The sequence below is a fragment of the Phycodurus eques genome, chromosome 21, assembly GCF_024500275.1.
Source record: "Phycodurus eques isolate BA_2022a chromosome 21, UOR_Pequ_1.1, whole genome shotgun sequence".
Classification (NCBI taxonomy): domain Eukaryota; kingdom Metazoa; phylum Chordata; class Actinopteri; order Syngnathiformes; family Syngnathidae; genus Phycodurus; species Phycodurus eques.
In genome coordinates this window covers 3,011,751-3,034,829 of record NC_084545.1, presented here as the reverse complement: position 1 = coordinate 3,034,829, position 23,079 = coordinate 3,011,751, and the positions used below count along the sequence as shown (strand labels likewise).

The 23,079-nt window shown below is 43.8% G+C and overlaps 1 protein-coding gene across 3 annotated transcripts in view; it reads left to right on the top strand.

Moving 5' to 3' along the window:
* LOC133396321 (cadherin-7-like) overlaps positions 1-23,079 on the top strand; it is an 83,692-nt gene that overhangs the window by 15,564 nt on the left and 45,049 nt on the right. For 2 of the 3 annotated variants that reach the window (XM_061666046.1, XM_061666047.1), the window contains exon 2: positions 18,297-18,591. In XM_061666046.1, coding sequence (XP_061522030.1) covers positions 18,297-18,591 — 295 coding nt within the window. Of the gene's footprint in view, positions 1-18,296; positions 18,592-21,789; positions 21,853-23,079 lie in introns of those variants that run through there. The other variant, XM_061666048.1, reaches the window with a different exon arrangement.

The window sequence follows — 23,079 nt, the reverse complement described above, 5'->3', positions numbered from 1 at the left end:
AGCCATTCCCAATCAGGGCAAAAAATAAAAAAGCATGCAACAACGGTTTACATTGATTTTCAGAATTGAAATGCTGCTCTGTATTCATTATATAAATGAAAGCCCTCTGCCCTTCATACAGTCACGGAATGTGGCTATTGTAATAGCACAAGAATAAAGTGAAAATTTAGTTTAGTAATTTTAGATTTATAGGGTTGGGGTTAGCTAACCCCTAACCCTAAGCCATTCTGATAAAAAAAAAACAAAAAAAAAGGCGTGATTAGTTTGTTTTAAGTGGAAAACCAAAAGTAACTACAGCAAGTGCATATAATAATAATAAGTGTGAATACATTATTTTGTGTCCATCTGCATCAAGAAGCATCCACGGCGAGAGAACAAATTAGCCGTTACTTTAAATCTTCTCGAACAGGAACAGTCTGCTTTAAAGGCGATGCTAACCGACCCGTCGACAAGGCTGCCGCTTCTTAGCAGAGCCCAGCCCGAGGCGTGAATATTACATGCTAATTTCTCTTGGAATATATTCATCATCTTAAAAAAAAAAAAGAAAGGAAAAAAAAGCATAATAGCGTCATTATCATAATTGTTTTCCTCCTCCTTGGCGCACAAATAGCTGTGAAATGTCAATTACATGCGATAAATGAAGATTCTTTCGTTGGTTTCATGTAAGTTTGGTCATTGTAATCAATTTGATCGACGATTGTTCAGACCTACGATTGGCCAGCGACCAGTCCAGGCTGGACGCCCCAAGTCAGCTGGGATAGGCTAAAGCTCACCCGCCAACCTAACGAGTACAAGCGGTATGGAAAATGGATGGGTGGATTGTTCAGACCTTTGTGTGCAGAAGCCACTGTTGATCTTACAGGAATTGAGGCAAAACAGCGCACTGCTGGGCTACGACCAGCAGAGGCGCTGTGGAGTCAGCCGCAACGACAGTGGAAAAAAAAAAAAAGTACTTCATTTTTGGTTTCTTCGAAAATAGTCAACTGACACATGTTAGTTTAACAGATTTTAGCCATGTGCAACTGATGCACATGTTCTAATTAGGTAAAGTCAAAGGACTTTCAGTGTAGTGTTCCCATTTATAAAAAAACAACATCAGGGGTGACAGAGTATGGAAAATTGTAGAAGAAGAGGCTGCTTGTATGGTCACAACCCCCTATCTCCGCCCCCAGTCGTCACGGTAACAAAAAAATATGACTCGTCCCAGAGCGTGTTATTAAACACCTAGGAACGGTTTGAAAATGTGAAAAATGTAACACGGCTCCTTTAAAAACTTGTTCCACTGCGTGCGATATCTTTCTCCACGGAGTCTGCGGTAAGTGTCGGGTCCAAATGCGGTGAAAAGTTGCCGTATGTCACTGGTGTCTATGAGCTAAAAAATGAGACACAAACAATCTCCATCTTCCACGCTTGTGCGTGCACTTGGAATAGACTTGGCGTCTTAAATTCAAGCCCGAGCTCATTTTCAATGTGATTGGACTAGGAGCTGATGGGGCAGATATATTGCTCTATTAAACACCAGCGTCTGTCTTACTGGCTCAGAGGAGCGAGAAACATCACAGGCTTCATCAGGAAACCTCTCCACGCCTCAGCTATGACTTTTACCAAAGGCCACTTTCGATAAATGCCAGGCTCCAAACATTGGTAAACATTTTATTTAATTTTTTTTGACTTACGATCGCATGGTAGAGAGCGGCTGCCGTGCTCTTACTGTACATGGTCGCGTTTCTCCGCTCGTCTGCTGCGGCGTTCCACTTAGGGAGCCGGAGCAGTAAACACTTGGATGGTTTTCCCCGCGGTGATGACAATATTTACACGCAGCGCCATGGAGACCTGCCCTTTCCGTTTGAGTCCCACTCATCCAAACATTGTCTTCCACCCCCGTCCTACCCTGCCCATCGTCGATCAGCCCTGGAAGAAGAACAAAAACCGCAGGGACAAGGAAGTGAAACGCAGTCTTTTCTCGATTCTATGGCTCAACAACTTTTTATATTTTACTCTCTTCTGCAGGGCTCAACATGTGTAAACAATAATTGAACCTAAAATAAAGGCAGTAGTATCCCTCATCGGATTCTTGAACACCTACAGCACAGGTGTCAGATTGGCAGGCCAGATTCGGGCTGCCACATCCTTGTATGTGACCCGCGAAACCAAATCATGTGCATCCACTTTGTGTTTCTTGCTTAAATACCAAAATTGCAACTTGTCTTCACCTTTAAAAATATTGAGATATTGCAAGCATTTAGTTTGTTACCGATCCTCTTTCTAAAATAAATCATACTGTAGTCAAACAAACAGTTTTACTCTGACGACTGACTACACTCCTAACAAATCGAACTACCCTCAACTTGAAGGAAATCACACTTTGCTAACCCTGACGCTGTTTTCTTATACCGCAACTCAACCACATTCAAACCGTCATGTTGACATACGGTATCATAAAATATCTCCAAGATAAAGAGGATTGGACAAAAACAACTTTGGGATTGGTTGTAAATTGGCTTAATGCTAACAATGAATCTGCTGGCCTCTATCTGAAGCGTCCTAATGAGCTCACTGATGGAATGATCCCCACGCAGAACTGCTGAAAGCACCGTAACCCAGCAACCGTCCTCGTCCTCAAAAACTTCTGTCTGGAAACTCTGGTGATTTATGGCTAATCATGCGTGGCGATCACCCGCTGATCCGCGTCGCCGTTTCTCGCCGGTTGTCCTTGTCGGACATCTTAATCTGCGGTTTTAGGCGCCCGGCGAGGAGATTATCGATGCCTCTCCCGTCAACCCCGGAGAGCCGCGAGCTACAAGTGCTCTTGGCCGAGCGTGTTTTTTAAATCAAAATGTGTGTCGAACGGCAACCGGGAGAGAGCCTGAGAGTGCTTTCGGTAAACAAACATAGGCAATTATGCCTCAGCGTGCATTAAGGAAATATGAAAGACATGTTTGTCTCATAGGAGAAGAAGACGGGAGGGTAAAGTGGCTGTTCCGCTTAAACTCTCGAGACAGAGCATTGTTCTTGACATCATACTTGTGCGCTAATGCAATACGCTGGTGCTTTTTGGGCCACTGTTCAATGAAATCCACCTTTCATGTTGACTTGTTTTTTTTCTGCCCCTTTGCATTTAAGTTACAATACATAGCTACCGCATAAAAAGTCACTTTCTAGAGCACTCGAGAACAAGCATACACACTTGAACGTGATTGTACCTTTCGGGCTAAGATGACTTGTGGCAGTACCTTGAAATGTCCAAGGTTTGTACACCCTTGACACTTGACTTTTATAGCTTGGGATCATACTTGTCGCTTTACAGCCCTGGCAAGGGTACTTTAGAGTCCAGTAATTAGCCCTTTGGGCTACATCATAGAGCAGATTGTAGGTGTGCTAGTGCTTTAAGCTGCTTCTTAACAAGTGCAGGTTCAGAAGCAGTATGCTAATGTTGGCGGATGTGAATGGCAAGTTTGAAAAAAAATACTCCCTGACACCAGTTTGACTACACGGGTGGACATATCTACCATAACAGCGCGTCGGAAAAATCTTCAAGGACCCGTTCCAGAAATTGATCTGCAAGTCTACCATTTTGGTTTGATGCAACCACTTCAGGTGAATTCCAGAGCTCGTACTTTGACAAGCTCTTACTTGAGAATTTGTCCAAATGAGCCCCAAATCGGAGGCAGGTATACTGTTAAATCTTTGCCTTCAGGTATGCCATCTAATTTGGGCAAAAACGTCTTCTTTTCTGTTCTTACTGCTTATTAATTGCCTTTTTTGGGGAACTCAACACAACTGGAAACTCACCAATTTTGGCAAGCAGGTGTATCCTTGTAAAAACGGATGTATTTCAGTGGTCTGGAACCAAACTCCCCAAAATACAGTCTGTAATGCCCATGGAAAGTTAGAAAAGAAATCGCCCCAAACACCAGTTTGACCGAGCAAAATGAAATTGGATGGACATTACTTTCATGACAGGATGCACAAAGAAGTCTCAAGGACTTATGCCTGAAATTGAACCGGAAGTTGCTCGTTTTGGGTTGAAGCAGACAAATTCTAGGACTCATACTTGGAAATTTGCCCAAATTAACCGCAGTCAGAAAAAAGGACACAGGCAGGAGGAACTACATTTTGAAGCTTTTTAAATCTACGATATCTAATTTGCAGGTAACATGGCGTCAAAGTTTGACGATCATTTCAAGGTTTCTTCATGGCCAATCTTCCCGTGAGAGGGCCCATTCTCCGCTGTTTGCATCCTTAATTGAATTTGTTTTCTTTGTTCCTGACTACCTGCCTATCTTTGGACCGAATTTAGCTCCCGCCTTACTGCGTTTGAGAGCTTTTAAAAGCCTTAAAAGCGTGGCCGTTTTGATTAGCGTTTGTCAGGAAAGCCCCCGCCCGCCAACACCACCGAGCTGGAAAGGCTCGGGAGTTTAATTATCGCGACTCTAATTAGTGTTATGAGTGCAGCGCGACCCCCTGTGCGACCTCATTGACCCTGAACCATCTGCATGAGTGTCGCCGCCATTCTCTGTCAAGCGGTGTGTGAGAACCTAACGCCCCCCCCCCCCAAAAAAAGAAAAAACAAAAAAAACTAAACAAAGCACACCCTGCAGTATCATACTGGATGAATCGTACCTTCACACACAGGCAGGAAGGCCAATATAATTAGGTGACGATATAAAAGATATGATGGATGGCGCTACACGAAGGAGCAGGAAAGAAGAGCACTTTTAGGACATTTTATCTGGGCTTTTTTTTTCTTTCTTTAAGACAATGCAGAGTGGCTGCAAGACGAATGGAGAGCAGCCTCTTTGGAAAGGCCACAAAGCAGAGCGCGTTTGCCACTTTTTACTTTTCAGTAGGGGCCGTGCAAATTGGACGGCATATATATATATATATATATATATATATATATATATATATATATATCATTTTTTTTAGAAGGGAAAAAAGCGAAGGGGTCTGTCACATTAGGCTCGAGATCAAAACGGGAAGGAAAAAGACGGAGCGGTGGTGGAGAAACTCCCGTCGGAGCGGCAGCCTCCGCCGCCGTAATGGCTCCTCCGCCGCGACGCTCACTTTTTCATCATATGGCCGGAAAATGGGATTTAGCAAACAGTTTTTTAGGAGCGGGAGAGTGAGACTAACCTTGATGGCTCACCTTCGCAATACAACAAAGTTCCTTTCCCCAACCCCCTCCTCGCCCCGCACCCCGACCGCCGCTCATAAAATCAGCCACAAATCTCCACCGGTGTCATTAAGCAAGGATTTGATTCCATTCATCACTCGGCGCATCCTCCTCGCAGCGCGTCAGCCTTTTGACCAAGAAGCGGAACAGCCTTGTTCCTTGTTCCTTGACTTTTTTCCACGGTCAACTTTTCAACAAAGTGCCAAGAAATCATTTTAAGCACATGTGGACAAAGTACTTAAAGGCATCCTACACATACCGCCTTAAATATTGCGGTAAAAGATTGTTTTTATTCAGGTTTTATCCAGTGAAGAATACCCGAGTATATAATTTAATAAATGTATCTATTGACATATAGACACATTTCAATATTTAATCATATTTATAATATTTCAAAATAATATTTTATTCAATTTGACTGCGGTCACGGCAATACAATTATTAGTTGTGATTAAAAGCAATGTGTTGTTGTTGTTATTATGATTCTTATTATTAGTAGTAGTAGTGGTGGTGGTGGTGGTGGTGGTATTGGCAGTAGTAGCAGTAATAGTAGATAGTAAGAGTAAATGATATCATTTTTTATTATTGAACATTGGGAAAATAAAGGAATACTACTAATACAACAACTATAAATAATAATATTATTACTACCAATAATATTAATACTACCCGTACTCCTACTACTACTACTACGACTATAAATGATGATATAATTACTACTAACAGTATTACTACTATTACCACTACTACTAATACTAATAGTACTACTTAGAAATGAAAATACAAGTCAACAAGTGTGAAGACTGCACGGAGTCCCGTTTTCTGGCATTGAACGTGAGCGTTGCCAACAACGCACCGGCAAATTGTTATTGCGGCAGACGAAGATGTGCCAAATTGTTACCTTGACCCCCTCTGAGCCCCTCCAACAAATCATATTATTTGCTATCAGCCATGAGAGTGTGAGACAGAGAAACCGTGTGCGCGTGTGTTTGTGTGTAAATCCACAATGTTGTAACTCTTTTATGAGCCCAAATCAGAGGTGGAAATATCTGGCCGGGCCTTCAGAAAGCAGATATTTATAGCGATAGTTCTCGCTTGCCGAGCTGACGCATGGCTCCTTCCAGCACTTAGGCACCAACGGTAACATTCATTTCGGGGCTGCGGAGGGGTGGCTTGGGTGGTCCCATCTATGCGAGCAAGTCCAATAAGAACACAGTGGCCAGGCTGCCAAGGCTTCAACGTTTATCACCCGTGAAATCAATGACGAGCAGCTAGGATCTTAATAGCCAAAAGCAGCTCAAGTTTATGTCTTTCGGAGAGCTTGTGAGAGCCCGTTTAAGCTCAACAAATGGCAACCCGATGTGACGATATCCGATTGAGATGTAAACGTCCGAACTTGGATTTACATCGCTGCCAAATGTGCAAATTGGATCAGTTCCAGATCGAAATGTGGTTTTGTCAATTGGAAAGATAGACACAAGTGTCTGAAAATTCGATTTTTCTTTTTGAATTTCAATTTCCACCCAATGTTTTTGTCTGAATCAAATCCAGATTGAAACCTGGTTTGACACTACAGCGTCTGACCCTGCTTGTACATTAAAAAAAAAAATATTTAATCAGACAAGACTCGTTAAATATGTGAAAATGTCGGACGTTAAATTGCTGTCAAAAGTGTAATCTAGAATTGATCAGATCTAGATTGAACCTGTTTAACATGACACCATCTGATCCTGCTTACTCACACAGAATCATTCAAATCAGATAAGATTGGAAAGAGTTGAATGAGAATGTTAAACATACATTGCTGCCGAATTGCGGCACGGTGGCCGACTGGTTAGAGCGTCAGCCTCACAGTTCTGAGGACCCGGGTTCAATCCCCGGCCTCGCCTGTGTGGAGTTTGCATGTTCTCGCCGTGCCTGCGTGGGTTTTCTCCGGTTTCCTCCCACATCCCAAAAACATGCATGAATTGGAGACTCTAAATTGCTCGTAGGTGTGAATGTGAGTGCGAATGCTTGTTTGTTTCTATGTGCCCTGCGATTGGCTGGCAACCGGTTCAGGGCGTACCCCGCCTCCTGCCCGATGACAGCTGGGATAGGCTCCAGCGCGCCCGCGACCCTAGTGAGGAGAAGCGGCTCAGAAAATGGATGGATGGATGGATGCTGCCAAATTTGCTGGATCTGGATCAGATCCTGATTGAAACTTGGTTTTGGCTTTTGGCAAACCGACCCTCCATATTCTGTATCTGCAAAAATAAAAATGTAATCAGATGGCATTTCTTACGGAATATGTTAAATGTTACTGTATGCTGCATGTTGATTCTGCCTACTTACCTACCCACCTACTTATTTACCAAATGACTGACTGACTGGCAAGTTAACTAATAAACTACCCAACTGACTACGTACGTACCTAGCTACCTACCTACTTATCTGTCACGTACGTGGTTAGGGCGAGGGCGAGTAACGCAAGGCAAGAACATGGTGGACCCAATTGCAGGGAAGCAGGGAGGCAAGGCAGGAGTGCGGGAGTCTCAAAATAATATTTAATCTTCAAAAAGGGCAAACAAGGATATTGGATAAAGCAAAACGAAACAAAGTCCCACGACAGATAACAACCAAACGAAAGTAACAAAGAAACACTTGAATATCTACAACACGAAACAAACTATGACCTGTGAGTAAGACGTGGAACAGATAGGGACAATGAGACGTGACAACGACAACTGGCGACTATGACGTGGCAAAGACGTGACAACGACAATGAACCGACAAGAACTGAAAGAAACCAGGGAACTAAATACAAACAGATAGACGAGACAACGAGGAACACCTGGACAAGACATGAGTGGCTGGAGAGAGCTGATTGGTCGACACAAAGGTGGACACAACAACTTAATGAGCACACGACAAACGTGGAACACAGGAAAACATGGAACAAAACTAAACACAACCCAAACCAAAACACAGACCATGACACTTATCGACTGACTGACTGACTTCTTAACTAATAAACTACCCATTTGACTGACCAACCGACCGACATACCTACCGACTGACTAACTGACTACTTAACTAATAAACTACCTAACAGACTGACCGATCGACTGATCAACCAACTCACTGACCGACGACCCGACTGAGTACCTACTTACCTACCTGACGAGCTGACTAACTGACTACCTAACCCACAAACAAACTACCTACACACCTTTACATTTGGTCGTGTTTCGCTTTCTCCCGCGGCCCGTTTAGGCAGCGAGCAACGAGACCCATCGTGTCTGTCGCTTCAAGATGTAGCGGCGACACACCGCAATTTCAAATTCCACGAGAGTGACTCAATTGCGACACGAATGAGGACAAGCGCTGTAGGATAGATTGATGACTAAATTGGTTCCCATTAAAAGCCACTAATTTGATGCATCATACCCATCGTGGCTGCCTCCGAGCTCAGACAAATAATGTTCACCTCGTGCTTTTCTGCCAGCGACACCGGGCGGCGCGGATATGATATAGTCGGCTTGCCGTTGTTCACTTTTATTTAGATGTGTCCATCAGACGGCTGGCAGCCTCCTGCTGCTGGTGCACAGGAGGGGAGAATAAGGGGGGGAAAAAAACAAAACACAACAAAACAGCGGCCGTGGCGGCGGTTTGCATCCGTGTCGTCTTTTTTGTGACAAAGGAGCTTTGATTTCCTCCTCCATAATGATTTGAAAGGGATGCCTATTCCTGTCCCCCCATTCATGTGCACATCCCTGTGATGAGGGCAGCACACACGCACACAAAATAAAGAAATAAATACAATAGCTTGCCCCGATTGCCACTTTGATTAAGTCGATTGATGTGCCGCCGGGCGAATGGTGGCCAACTCGAGGGACCAGCATCTCGCTTCTCTATGATCATATGACCAATGTCAGCAGTCCCGAATTTGTCCAATGTGAATAATAAAGCGTCATACATCCATATGTTAATAATTTCCTATACAGTGACACCGTGATTCACAAGTATTCTCATGCAACTAACTGTGATTTTTAGGAATCGATTCGTCTGGTGGAAATTTGGTGTGGCAGTGTCAATCAATACGGTTGTGTTTTGTTAGCGTGTTATTGCGACCGACGTGGTGTGGTTTTCGCAGCTTCCCGTATTTCACAAGCTTCAAGAATTGCAGTACCACTGGAAACAGTGTTGAGATTTGAAGCAAATCACTTTGGTTGGCGCTAGGGGTGTACGTTAGTTGACGACTTTGTTCCTTTCCTATGGAGGCAGTGTAACTCCAATTTGTACGTAAGTCATAACGCGTCATAGTCATCGCTAAGCTATGCGAACGCAGTGGTAAAGTCATAATTACGTTAACCTTCTTGGCCATAAATATTCATCCATCCATTTTCAACAGCGCTTATCTTGGTTCGGGTCGCGGGGCACCGGAGCCTATCGCAGCTGACTTCGGGCGAAAGGCGGACTACGCCCCGAACTGGTCGCCCGTCAGTCGCAGGGCCCAAATAGCCACCGACAACCATTCGCACTCACATTCGCACCGTCACTGAATGGGAACTGAACCCACGCTGCCCGCACCAAATTCAGGCGAGTGCACCACTACACCATCAGTGATGGCCATAAATATAAAAATGAAAAACTCTAAGTATATACTGCAGCTATCTGAGTGTATTCTTACGTCACAACGCAAACTAGGTCATTGCATGTTGTTCGTAACCTCGAATGTTCGTATGTCGGGACTGTCGTAAACCGAGTTTCTACTTGGAACAAATTAGGATAGGTAAGGTAGGCTACCCCGGAAACTAAAACCGACAGCCCAGACTCTGGCGACATGCTTTATTGGCCGTGCATCAGACGTGATAAACCGTTTATAACGACATCACACCACTGTGAATTTCATCTAAACTCCTCACCTGGGAACTTATCTGCAGCGTTTATTTCCTAAAAAGAAGGCCAACTGTTGACGTTGAACTTTGCTAAAACAAAGGATTCAAGGTGTGTCTGTTTAAAACATAACGGTCCATTTTCCAGATGAACTGTGAGCCTCGACGACTTTTCCCAAGGTGCGCCGGGCTGCATCACACTTGGCAGCGATACAGGTGCTGAGTGTCGAACACGGGGAGACCATCAGTCTCTCTGGCCGGAAATAAACTCCCAGCACAAATGTCCCCCATTCATCATTAGGGCCTTCACTCTGCAACTTTGGCCGGCGGTACTCCTCGCTGTCCCTCTGATGTCACGTCTCATTGTTTCCGATGCTCGGAGCGGCGCCGCTGCCATATGTGTTGCCCCTCGTACGAATGCGTATCATATCAAGGCGCTTGTCGTGCACGGAGAGTGCAAATGTAACCGCATTGTCTCTGCAGTTTCTCATTAAGCCACAAGCAGCGTTTGTCTTTGTTCAGGCTGTCAAGATGTTGTGCATTGTTAATTTGTGCAGATTAAACATCTGCCTTCCTATTTGGCTAATCCCAAATGTGAGGCGAGAAAAAAGAGTTGAGTGATTTCCTCTTTTCTGTCAGGAATTGAGTCAAAGCTGCCATTTTCAACATCCTTTCTGCCGCATCATTTGAAATCACTTTAGACAAATTCAATTTCGTCCAATCAGAAACCTGCATTTCGTCAACATTACGTAAAACAATATTTCACATAACATCATCCAACATGAAAACTTCAGTATTAGTCAATAGAACCACAAGAGGTCAAATTTTGAATATGCCACATGAGATTGTGCAGGTGTAGCTCACGGTTCGGTCAGTTAGTGGAAATGGTTCAGATGTCCTGTTGCACACCTCCACATGAATTGAAGACGGCTCAGCATGTGTTGCGCGTCTCCCATGGCGACAGGCGGACACGCTGAAAAGATGGAAAGTGCTGATGTCTGTGACAGCTGTTCACAAGCCCCTCTTTGCATTATATGTCCTTTTCTTTTCTGGAGCAGAGTGACACATCTTCCCTTCGTTTTGTTCACCTCTTTTAATTATTTATCACTTGAATTTAATGAATTATGCCTGCCGGATTGAAACGTCTGCTCTGTTATTGATATTCAAACAAGAAAAAAAAAAACAAATGGATAAAATGCCCAATAATTCAATTAAACGCAGAGAGGGAACGTGGTTTCGACTGAAATAGAAAGTGCGAAGCATAATAAATTTGGAAAAAAAAAGAAAATGTCAAACAGGCAGCCAGGTGCCTTGGAGTTCCCATGTCTGCTTCACAGTTCCGAGATTCCGGGTTCGAATCTCCGCTGTGGCCTTCCTGTGTGGAATGTGCATTTTCTCCCCGTATCGGGAAGCCAAGCAACTAAACAATAACTCGTGGTTACTGTATTGCACCACAATGACAGTTTTATTCTGGGAATTATTGTCTGCATGTTTCATTTTCAGAGTTGTCGCTTTCCTTCTGTGTCACTGCCTCGCTGCGGGCGGCACTCAATTCAAAAAGTACTCTGTGGAACAACCCGAGGCCGACTGTTGATTGAAGTCTCTCCAGCTCGTTTGTGATGTGCTGTTGCTCAAAGGTTGCCTGCAGGAATGGACCTTTTCGCCGCCGCCGCTCTCTTGTGAAACAGCACAAAAGTTTCAAACGTGACCCTTCTCGTGTTGCACAGCGACAGGCCCGAACACAGAGCCGTGTGTAATTTGCACAGACCACAAAAGAAAAAAAAAGAACTGGTGCAACACTTTTCACAGGCGCGTATCAGTGGTTCTTTTTGTGCTGTTTAGCTGCACAACAAGAGCAACAGGAAGCTTCTGTAGCAGGCTGTTGCTCCCAGGAGAGCAGTTTGGCTCGCCAAGGGATGATCAGCGCTCATTTAACCAAGGCTCACATTCGACGTCACACTGTCTTCGTGATCGCCCCCCGACTGCCTTTGAGCTTTAACCTGCAGGGGAGGTTTTTTTCTTTTTTTTTTTGTATTATTATTCTTTTTTTTACACATGTACTTTTGCAAGTCTGAAAGTCTCACAAGAGTTGAAACTTCTCAAGAGCACCTGGAAAAGAGCTAATAGCGCAGAGTGCAATAGTGCTCTGCCAAGACTTCAACATTTGTCACAGCTGAAATCAATAAAGAACAAATATGATGTAGTATGTTATTAGCTAAAAAGGAGAGTTGACAGCGATGGAGATGTCCCAATGTTAAAAAGGGATTTTGGTTTGTCACCTGTGAAATCAATTTACAATCTTGGATGTCGTTAACGGCAAAGTTGCGCGCATTTTAATTCAAAGAACAAAATGAGATCCAGAAAAAAAACACGACCAAAATACAAAGCAAAATTATTTTCACGCTCATTAAAATGTGGGTTTGCTTGTGCGACACCTGTGTAATTTTTCATATGAAGTCAAGAGAACAAAATGTCATAAGATCCCCGAAATAGAACAAAATACAATATTATTTTGTACTCATTAAAATGTGTTTGACACACGTGCAATCATGAGATGATCTAGGATGTTATTTGCGGCAAATGAAGTCGAGGGAGCCAAATGTCATAAGATCCCCAAAGTACAAATCCGATTGGATGAGAGTGGAGCGCCATTTTAAAAGTGGAAAAAGTCGCTAACTTTTTTTGAAACCGGCAAGGCACACTTTCATTTCGTAAATGTTATTCTTCATAATTAATGAGATTCTTCTTTGTGAAGGCACCGGTTAGGTTTATGATTTCTCACAATCAACAATGATTTAACAAGGAAAGAAACATACCTTTCTACATGCAACACTCTTTCTATCAATTTTGGCAAGTGCTTAGATTTTCAAATGGTCACTTTTAGATTATTCCTAGGAAGTAAGAATGTCCCATCACTGGTGCTACTCGTGTCTTGGGACCCAAATGTTATTAACTTAAAAATGAGTACACACTTGCGTCTGGATTCAAAGGAAGAAAAAGGTCATACGATCCCAAATACAAGCCCAACTTTGGTTTGCCACCTGTGGAATCAAAATATGATCTAAGATGTTATTAGCCAAAAAGGAGTAGAAGTTTCTTCTGGAGTCAAGGAGGCAACAAAGATATCTTTATGATCCCACATACTACAACCCGATGGGATCAGAGTTGACTGCGATGGAGGTGTTCCAACATAAAATGGGTTTGGACCTCATCCACACGCAGCATCAGCACTGGTGCACCCCAAGGTTGTGTCCTCTCTCCGCTGCTCTTCTCTCTCCACACGAACGACTGCACCTCAACGCACCCGGCTGTCAAACTCCTGAAGTTTGCAGATGACACCGCCGTCATCGGCCTCATCAAGGACGGTGACGAGTCTGCGTATCGACGGGAAGCGGAGCGGCTGGAGCTGCGGTGCGGCCGACACAACCTGTAGAGATGGTCGTGGACTTCAGGAGGCATCCTTCGCCACCGCTGCCCCTCACGCTATCCAGCTGCCTTGTGTCAACCGTCGAGACCTTCAAGTTCCTGGGAATTACAGTCTCTCAGGACCTGAAGTGGGCGATCAACATCAACTCCGTCCTGAAAAAGGCCCAGCAGAGGATGTACTTCCTGCGGCTTCTGAGAAAGCACGGCCTGCCACGGGAGCTGCTGAGGCAGTTCTACACAGCGGTCATCGAATCAGTCCTGTGTTCTTCCATCACAGTCTGGTTTGGTGCTTCTACAAAGAAGGACAAACTCGACTGCAACGGGCAATCAAAACTGCTGAAAGGATTGTCGGTACTCCCCTACCCACCCTCGAGGACTTGCACGCTGCCAGAACTAAGACAAGAGCGTGCAAAATCCTCACGGACCCTCCGCATCCCGGTCACCGGCTCTTCCGGCTCCTTCCCTCAGGTAGGCGCTACCGATCAATGCAAACTAGAACTCGCAGACATTCCAACAGCTTCTTCCCTCTTGCAATCAACTTCTTAATTCCATTACAAGATGCTGACAATTTCTTTTGTCTGAGTTTGTTGTCACATTTCTGCGGGGCCAATTATACATTACTCGTGCGCTCACTGCAGGGGTCTCGCCACGCTGCACTATTTGCATATCTGTTGTTAACCAATACTGGCCACTCATGCCAGAGTAACATCTGCCCCATTTGCACACTGACTGAGGAGTATCTGCAACATTTGCACAATCAACATTGTACCAGATTATCGCACTACTCGTCACTTTAAACAGCATACACTCCTTGAAGTTTCGGCGCCCTTTGCACAATGGTCATTGCGCCGGACTATTGCGAGATTAGTCATTCGAACTGCTCTAAGTGCGAGAGGACGCTGCATCTTTTTGCACAATTGTCCAAAAAATAAATAAATAAATTGTACCGGCATTACCAGATAACTAGCAACCCTTTATTGCTCAGTGACTGTTTTTCTCAATGTCTTTATGTCTCAAATGTGTTCTCTGTCAGTTGACTGTCTGTTGTGGTACTAGAGCGGCTCCAACTACTGGAGACAAATCCCTTGTGTATTTTTTGGACATACTTGGCAAATAAAGATGATTCTGACTCTGATTCTGAAACTTGTGAAATAAATGAAGAAAAAATAGTCCAAAGAATGTTGTTTGTGAAAAAAACTAGTACAAGGAGTACAAACTAGTATAAGACAGCTCAATACGATGAGAGTTGACAGCGATAGAAGTGTCTCGACATTTAAAATGGGATATGGTGAAATGGGATTTTGCCATTTGAATTGTGACCAATTGCGTAACCTTGGTCTGACATTCAAGCTTCTGAAGCTTGATACACCACGAAATTGAAAAGCAGAGAAAGAAATTCCAGGTTTAATACTGCACTTTGGTTGCTTTATAGACTGCTAAGAAGTCAGAAATGGAAACATTATTAGATAAAATCAAATAAAAAACATCCAAAAAAATGTTAATTTTTTGTGGGTTTGTGATGAGTTAATTGAATTCAACAACATCATCTTTTTCATTTTCGTGTTGTGGAATCACGGACCAAGAGATGCACTTTATCTACAAACCCATGTTCATGCAGTACAGTTGTGTATTAAAGTCAAAATCAATAATAACCAATAACGGCAGACAAGGAGAGTCGTAGTGCTGCGCAAGAAGTCAGACAAACTTTTCAAGTTTTCTGGAATGCAGCAACATCGTAAATCTGAATAAGTAACGGGAATTTGTTGACATCGAGCGTGGGACGTAGAGCAAAGCCGCAAAGTTGACTTGAAAATATGTTTGAACTTGGGCACGTCATGGTTGCTAGGTCTCTGGCATTTACGGGCAACAAACCTCCACGGATGGTCCGCCCCCCGAAATGAAATGTTGACTTTGCGCGACGAGTAAACACTTGAGCATCGAGACACCGGAGGACGCAAAACGGCACCCATTGCCGCTGATGGATTCCATTAATACAACCCTTTGGCGTCCTATCGTCACCGTTGCGTGTGTTACTCTTATATATGTAATATAATATTGACCGCAGCCTGTAAATCTGCAGTGGCGCTGCTTATTTAACGACGTGTTGACATTTCCTGATGGATTGAACGAGGGCTGTCGACAGTAATCCGGCGGCAATGCAAAGAAAATGTTTACAGAGGCCCGCTGTCCCTGCGCTATATGACAAACACACACAAACTTAATTAGACGCCGCCGCACACAATAGCAGAAAAAGTCATTATAATGAAGCCAATTGTCATTTTTCCCGCTGTAATTGAAATGCGCGTCTATTACGTAGATAAAGCTACCTAAATGTGATGATGTTTCCCCCCCCCCCCTCCCCAGCACAAAGCATATCATCTGTGTTGTTTTGTTTCATGCACAACCATTGCCTCACATTAGCGGCCCACAGATAGCGAGGAGCCCAAAAGAAACAGCAAAGCAAATGTATTTATATTGCGCATTTCATACACAAGGTAATTCAATGTGCTTTGCATGATCAAAAGCATTTAAAAACAAAGGGGGGGGAAAAAAACAGCTTATAAACATTTAAAACAAAGATAATTTGAAAACAAGTGAGCGTGTCATGGCCGGAACACATTCGATGGTGTTTTCAATCCAGAGCTATATGAATATACTGTGAACAAACAAAGACTGTCAACACGCCCTGGTTTGTTGGCATGTCTTTCCGCCATAGCAACTGAAGATTGCGTAACCTTGGTTAATTTCAGAAGCTTAATACACTGAAGTACATAGTTGCTGAGGAAACTTTGCTCTGACGCAATATCTTTATTTTTAAAGTCGTTGGTCTTCATAGCCTGTGATTCAGTGGACAACTGGAAAACCAAAGTGGGAGAAACCGTACTATTTTATAAAAGAGTGGAATTGGATTGTACCATGATATTGGCGAGGCGAAGGGCTATATTTCGAGACTTTAACAGTCTAACTAGATGTTTGGTCAATGTATTATGTGGCTCTAGTACTCTTTGTCCTGTTGTGCTGATTGATTGCGGTTTGTTTTACAATCACAAGGCAGCTGATGTGTTTTCTTGTGCTTCTTTGATGGCCACATTATTTTCAAGTATTGAATTTGTGTTATTTCATGTCTCAATTTTTTTTAGCCGTTCCATTTTTACGGAGCACAAATAAAAGCCAGCGCCGGGCCCGGATGACCGTAGCTTTCTTCAATTTTTACAGCGTGAATGAGGCACTTTGCGCACCATGAAGGTAGAAAGGTGCAATATAAATGCAACCCACTTAGCACTTATATTCATCCGCTCGGCAAACCTAAATCATCCTTCCCCGGTTATCCAGTCCCTGCCTCCTCCTCCGTCACCGGTGTGCTTCAAATGGAGGACGCTCACCTCCAAGGTGCTACAGCACACCGTCTACACTCTCTTCATCAGCAAGCTCTGCCTTTGTGTTTGGAGAAACATTCCCGTTAAAAGCCCTAAACTCACCACATCTGCTACTTATTGAAGAATTCTGACGTGGCTCATTAGGTACAAATGTGGCAGGTTGCCCTTTGATGGACATCACTCGGGATTCGCAGACCGTTCTTTGGAGGCGACGTGCTCTTCACACATTCAGAAGTCATTAGGCTTGTCTTAGTGTCTGCAAAAGGTTTTTAGATAATAACGCCCCACTGATCCGTCTGATCTGTACGTGACCTTTTTTTTCTGCTATTAATACATCCTGGTTTCCTTCGCCGAGATGAAAATGATGATGATGATTTTTTTTATTTTTTTTTATTGAGGTTTTGATCATCATTTTGTCCTCACAGGTATTTTATATGAAGCAATCAAAAGGGACTTATCCCACTCGGGAACAAGACCCGCGCTTGCTTGCTGTTGATACCCGCAAAGGCAGGAGCTCATCAAAACCTTTTTTTTTTCGAGTCTGCACTCTCCATCTTGGTGACAAGAATAAACGAGGGAAAATATCTTTACGATCACGAATTCATCAAAGAAGCGCCCACAATGCTCTCAGCATTTAGTCAAACGTTCTTTTTTCTGCTTCCAAAGTTCATAAAATGAATTGAAAGAGCCCCAGATGACTCCTCTCTGTGCTGCTGGCTCATATTCTACATCACATATGGACCATAAATATGTACGCACATGCCAAGTATACACCAGGCTCTTAATAGTAAAGTCATTTGTTTATATAATTTGTGCCCGTTCTCCTACTACAATGTTTCATCTTTTGTTCCTTGAACTGCTTAATTAAATATGTTTAACATGTTCAATTACCTGCGATTGGCTGGCAACCAGTTCAGGGCGTACCCCGCCTCCTGCCCGATGACAGCTGGGATGGGCTCCGGCACGCCTGCGACCCTAGTGAGGAGAAAATGGATGGATGGATGGATGGATGGATGTTCAATTACGTAACTGGACTTAAGAAATTACCATTTTAGATGAGAATCGGTCCAAATGCTAAGATGCTAGCATTTGGTATGATAACATAGAGCCCGATAGGAACATGATAAGAGAAAGCGCTAAGGCTGATTAATAAGGGTTTTATGTCTTGACCTGTATTCAGTTACTAGTCCTAATAATTTAGTAATTTAATTTAGTATTCAGTTACTAGTCCTAACAATAAAATGCTAGCAGTCGATATGCTAACATATTGCCAGATATGATCGTAAAAGTGCTAAGGATGACTGATGAAGGCTTTACATCCTTCCGTCTATTCAAGCACTATTTCTAAGTGATAAAATGCTAACACGCCAGCAGTTCTTTGGCTTTCAACCCTTTCCCAGTATTCATGCGATATTTCCTTGCTCCTATTTTTGTTTCCGACAGCTCCACTCGGACATGGACAAGGGCGACGGCAAGGTGAAGTACGTGCTGTCGGGCGAGGGCGCCACCTCCATCTTCACCATCGACGAGAACACGGGCGACATCCACGCCACCAAGCGGCTGGATCGGGAAGCGCAGGCCTACTACACGCTGCAGGCCCAAGCCGTGGACCGACTCAGCAACCTGCCTGTCGAGCCCCGCTCTGAGTTTGTGGTCAAAGTCCAGGACATCAACGATAACGAGCCCAAGTTCCTCGATGGGCCCTACTTTGCTGGAGTGCCTGAGATGTCACCCCTAGGTGAGCTTGTTTTGGTATTTGGTTGTAGCCTATGTTGAACTGCTGGGATTCTGGGTGTTTCTGCTTTCCATGGATTGGTACAGTTGGAAATAACTCATGATCAACCTTCGATGGTTAGGGGTGAACTTTCCAACTCTACCACTCAGGACTCCTTAACAATGTTGGGGAGTGTACAAGGTAGGATTTGGGGTTTTTCCACTCACCACAGATTGTTACAGTTGGAAATAACTTTTGAACAGAAGGTTATACAACAATTCAACTGCTACCCCCACACTTTTTGAGGTTATTTTAAAACAGTAGCACCCGCGTCTTTCTACGTGTCGGGAAGAGACACGTACACCTATCCCCCTTACCCTCTAACCCCCTCACCCAAACCCTCTAAAATGTAGCTAGCAACAGTATATTATTTCTCTTACTAAACCTAACCCCTAACTCTTACCCCTAAAACTTTATCCCACTACCCCCTAACCCTACTTACGCTAACCCCTACCCTCTAACCCCATAATACCTAAACCCCCTAAACCCAACCCCCTAAACCTAACCCTACCCTACCTTCCCTGAACCACCATCTTGCTGGCCCACTTCAATATCTCCTCCAAGTGCTCACGCTGCAAATGTGAGTAAATCCAGGTAAAAACAACAACATCCTGAGGCCAGTGAACCCAGCAGTCGCGTGATAAAGACAGCAGGGGCGAGAGTGGCTATTCCGGCGTTAGCCTCCATGCATCTGACTTGGTCAGAGGCCTGTGGTCTTTTTAATACCAGCTGAGCTTGTTATATTGTCAGCCCATGTAGCTTGATTTACATACATCACCTAAAATGCCAGCGTCGGCCTGCGGGTTGTTGATGAGTGACGCACGGTTGCGAGGCTACTCGAGCGACGCTAACATCTGAATCAGGCAGGCCGGACAGTATGCCGCAGGCGTTTTTTCTTTCCAAGTTCACGTTTACAGCTACCTGCATGCCCCCCCCCCCCGTCTGATTGAGACAAATACATTCTGATCGGGGACAAACCCGTTTCTGCCCATCACGATGTTATGTGGGCTCGTTGTAGTGTGTAATGTGTACCTCGAGCCCCAAATGCCACCGGCTAGGCTGGGAGCGGAAATCTCATCACGGTGCAAGCTGGATGTCACCGGCACATTGTCACTGCTGTACAGCAACATTCCAATTTCAAGATGGAGAGATTGACATGCTCACTACCTGCACTCGATAAGATAACAAGCTTTATAAGCCATGTAACTTTGCTAAATAAATAAATAAAAGCGATCTAACTTGATTGATGTGCTAAGTAGCAACAACAGATGGATAGACAGCTAACTAAATTGACTTTGATGATGTGTTAACCAACTTGACTAAAATATGTAAAGTAGTTCAATTAGTTAGAGAGAACGACTAATTGTCTTGTTAAGAAAGCTAACATGTTAATTGATAAGCTTAGTAGCACGACTCGATAGATAGATAGATAGATAGATAGATAGATAGATAGATAGATAGATAGATAGATAGATAGATAGATAGGCTAACCATCTTAAGGATGAGTAAAAAAATGTCTTCATAAGTTAGTTAATTTAATATGTAGCTAACTTACTTGATTAATAAGATTAGCAGCATGTCTCAATAGATAGATTGATAGTCTAGCTTGTTATCTAGTTTGACTTTCACGTATATGCTAAGCCCCTCCATGAATTAGCAAGAATGGATAATTGTGTTGATAAAGATTGTTATCTTGACTAACTAACTAAATTGATTGATAAGATTACTATCATGATTGGATTGATATAGTAGAAAAGTATATGGTCTAACTAACTGCTAAGTAGCGTGATGAATTTTGCGACTAATTTGCTAAGCTAAAAAAAAAAAAAGACTGATCTAGTTAGATGATCTAATTGTCTTTACAAGATGTTTAGGCTGTGAGCAAGGAACAACTCGTTAAGATAACTAACTACCAATAGCACATTTGCTGTGTGTTCATGGATTTTCGTCTTTAAGAAAATGCACACTGGAGAGCGAGCATGATCCTCAAGGGGGTTTTACTAACGCACATGTTGCGAGCATGAAAACATATATTTTTTTTAAAGCAGCAACCATAAATTCTTCCCCTCAGCAGAATGTCAAAGGCACGTGCTAGCATACAGACGGAATTTAGCGTAAAATCAAAGGCGCTACCTTTCAAGTCCAAGTGGAAATATCAGCATTGTGGGGGGCGCAGGCAGCGCTTTGCTTCCAACACCGATCTGGGAAGGATTACAAAGGCGGCAGGCGCAGCGCTCGGGTTTAAGGAAGCACGAGATTACGACGAGGAGTCCAGATAAGGCAGCGACTGTCTGCACCGCCGGGAGGTCTCGCGGGGTCTCCTCTGACTCTGACACTTTATTTACTTCTCCCCATATTCGAGTGCATATTAGTTTTCCATCTGCTTCACCTGCTTGAAACCCTCATTTGAAACCTTCATTTAAAACCATAACCCTTCCTTGAAAACCTGTCAAAACAATTATGATGAGGGACGGGCCGAGCAGTACCGCCGCAATTCTTTCATACATGTCTTGAAATCGTTAGCGGAGGTGGCGCCGCAAAGCTGATAAATGGCTTTAATTTCGAGGAAATCTTCAGTCGAATTGATGAAAGTGTTTAGAGGCGACCTCCCGACCTCTCGATCTCGGAAGGCTTTTCGTCTTAATCGCGTGTGTGATTTCAAAGAAAAGACGCAGAGGACGCCACCGGGGACAGTGTGCTAAATTGTGTTAAGCTAAGTTGTGTTAGTTAAGAAATAAGCCTTTTTCAATCGGATTTTTTTTTTTTGTACACATTGATAAATGTCAGAATCCATTTTTTTTTTCTACTGTGTTACGCATAATTAAACTCGTAAACTCAACTCAGCTGAAGGGCATCACGGCATTTCCGGGTTTTATTATTTCAGGTTGAAGTTTTTCACACTGAATTTTTTTGCGCTAATTGTTGTGATAGTGAACAAAAAAAAACATTGTGTGATCGAAATTCCATTCTGATCTGAAGCGTGTGTGTGCATGTGCCTGCGTGTTTGTGTGTGTTTGCATGACAGCGCGAAGCAACCCGTGCCGGACTTCCTGAATAAAATCGGTGCCTCCCGCTCCCGTTGAACACACCGCATTTGTTTTCATTCCGAGCGGACAGACGACAGCGGCTGGGCCCGGACGGCAAACTGATGAGGCGCGCGCTCGCACGATTTAGCCGCGCAAACAAAAGCAGTAAACGTCGGCCGGAATGCAAGACGACATTGAGGTGATGAAGACGGACGGGACGTCGAAGAGGCTCAGACGCTTTGAGGGGATGATAGCAGACGGCGGGAAAATATCATTTGGATATGAGAGGATTTTGTTTTTACCTCCAGCTCACCATTTCTTGCTTTAAACCCTAACTTGGAACCTTCATCCTAATTTGCAACCTGACGTTGGCACCCTAAACCCTGTCTGGAAACCTTAATTTGAAACCTCAAAGCAGTCTTTAAACCCTAATTTGTAACCATGACCCTGTTTTAAAATCTAACCCGACTTAAAATCTTAATTCTGTCTTGAGACCCTACTTTAGAACCCCGGCTTGACACTCTTAACTCTTTTTTTGAGACCCTAACACAGACAAAACCTTAAATCAGGCTTGTAGCCCTTGTTTGAAACCCTAACCCAGGCTTGAAACCATAATGTGATACTCCAACCCAACATTGAAACCCTTAACCCAGGCTTAAAAAAAGACTTTAAAACCCGAATTTGAACCCCCAATCCTTGTTTCTTGGAACCTTAACCCTATTTGGAAATCCTATTCCTCGCTTGCGACCTTGATTTGAACCCGGACCTTTGTTTGGAACCCCAACCCAGCCTTAAAACCCTAATTTGGACCTCTTAGACTACATTGAAACCCTCTACCCATGCTTGAAACCCCACTTTGAAACATTATCCCTGGTTTTAACCCTTAATTTGAAGCCATAACATTTATTTGAAACCCTAACCCTGATTTAGAAACCATATCCCTGGCTCAAAGTCCTCCACTGAAACCCTAATCCTTGTTCAAAAACCTAACCCCGGCTCAAGCCAGTAATTTTGAATTTGAACCCTTCTTTGACCCCCCCCTAACCAAGCCCTCAAAACCCTACTTTGAAACCCTCACCCAGACCCGACCCCGTAATTTGGAACCTCACTAGTCCTCAAACAATTTTTGGGGCCGGCCAACAAAGTTCAAATGAGGTCGTCCCCCTCAACCACAAATCCTAAAGTCCGGTCAGGATCTTGGCACGCCGCTGTTTTAACTACGCCGCTATGATGATTTACACCTGGCTCGACTTCGCTGTCTCGCGCTCGTCCTTTGACCTTGGCGCTTTCAACAGGCCGTAATATAAGATGTCATGACTAAGAGGTGATGATATAATCCGGGTGTCCTTCTCCGGCCGGCCAGCGCGGCGATAACTTCCCGGTGTCGAGCATACGGCAGACAAAGCCTGTTAATTCCGCTTTACGA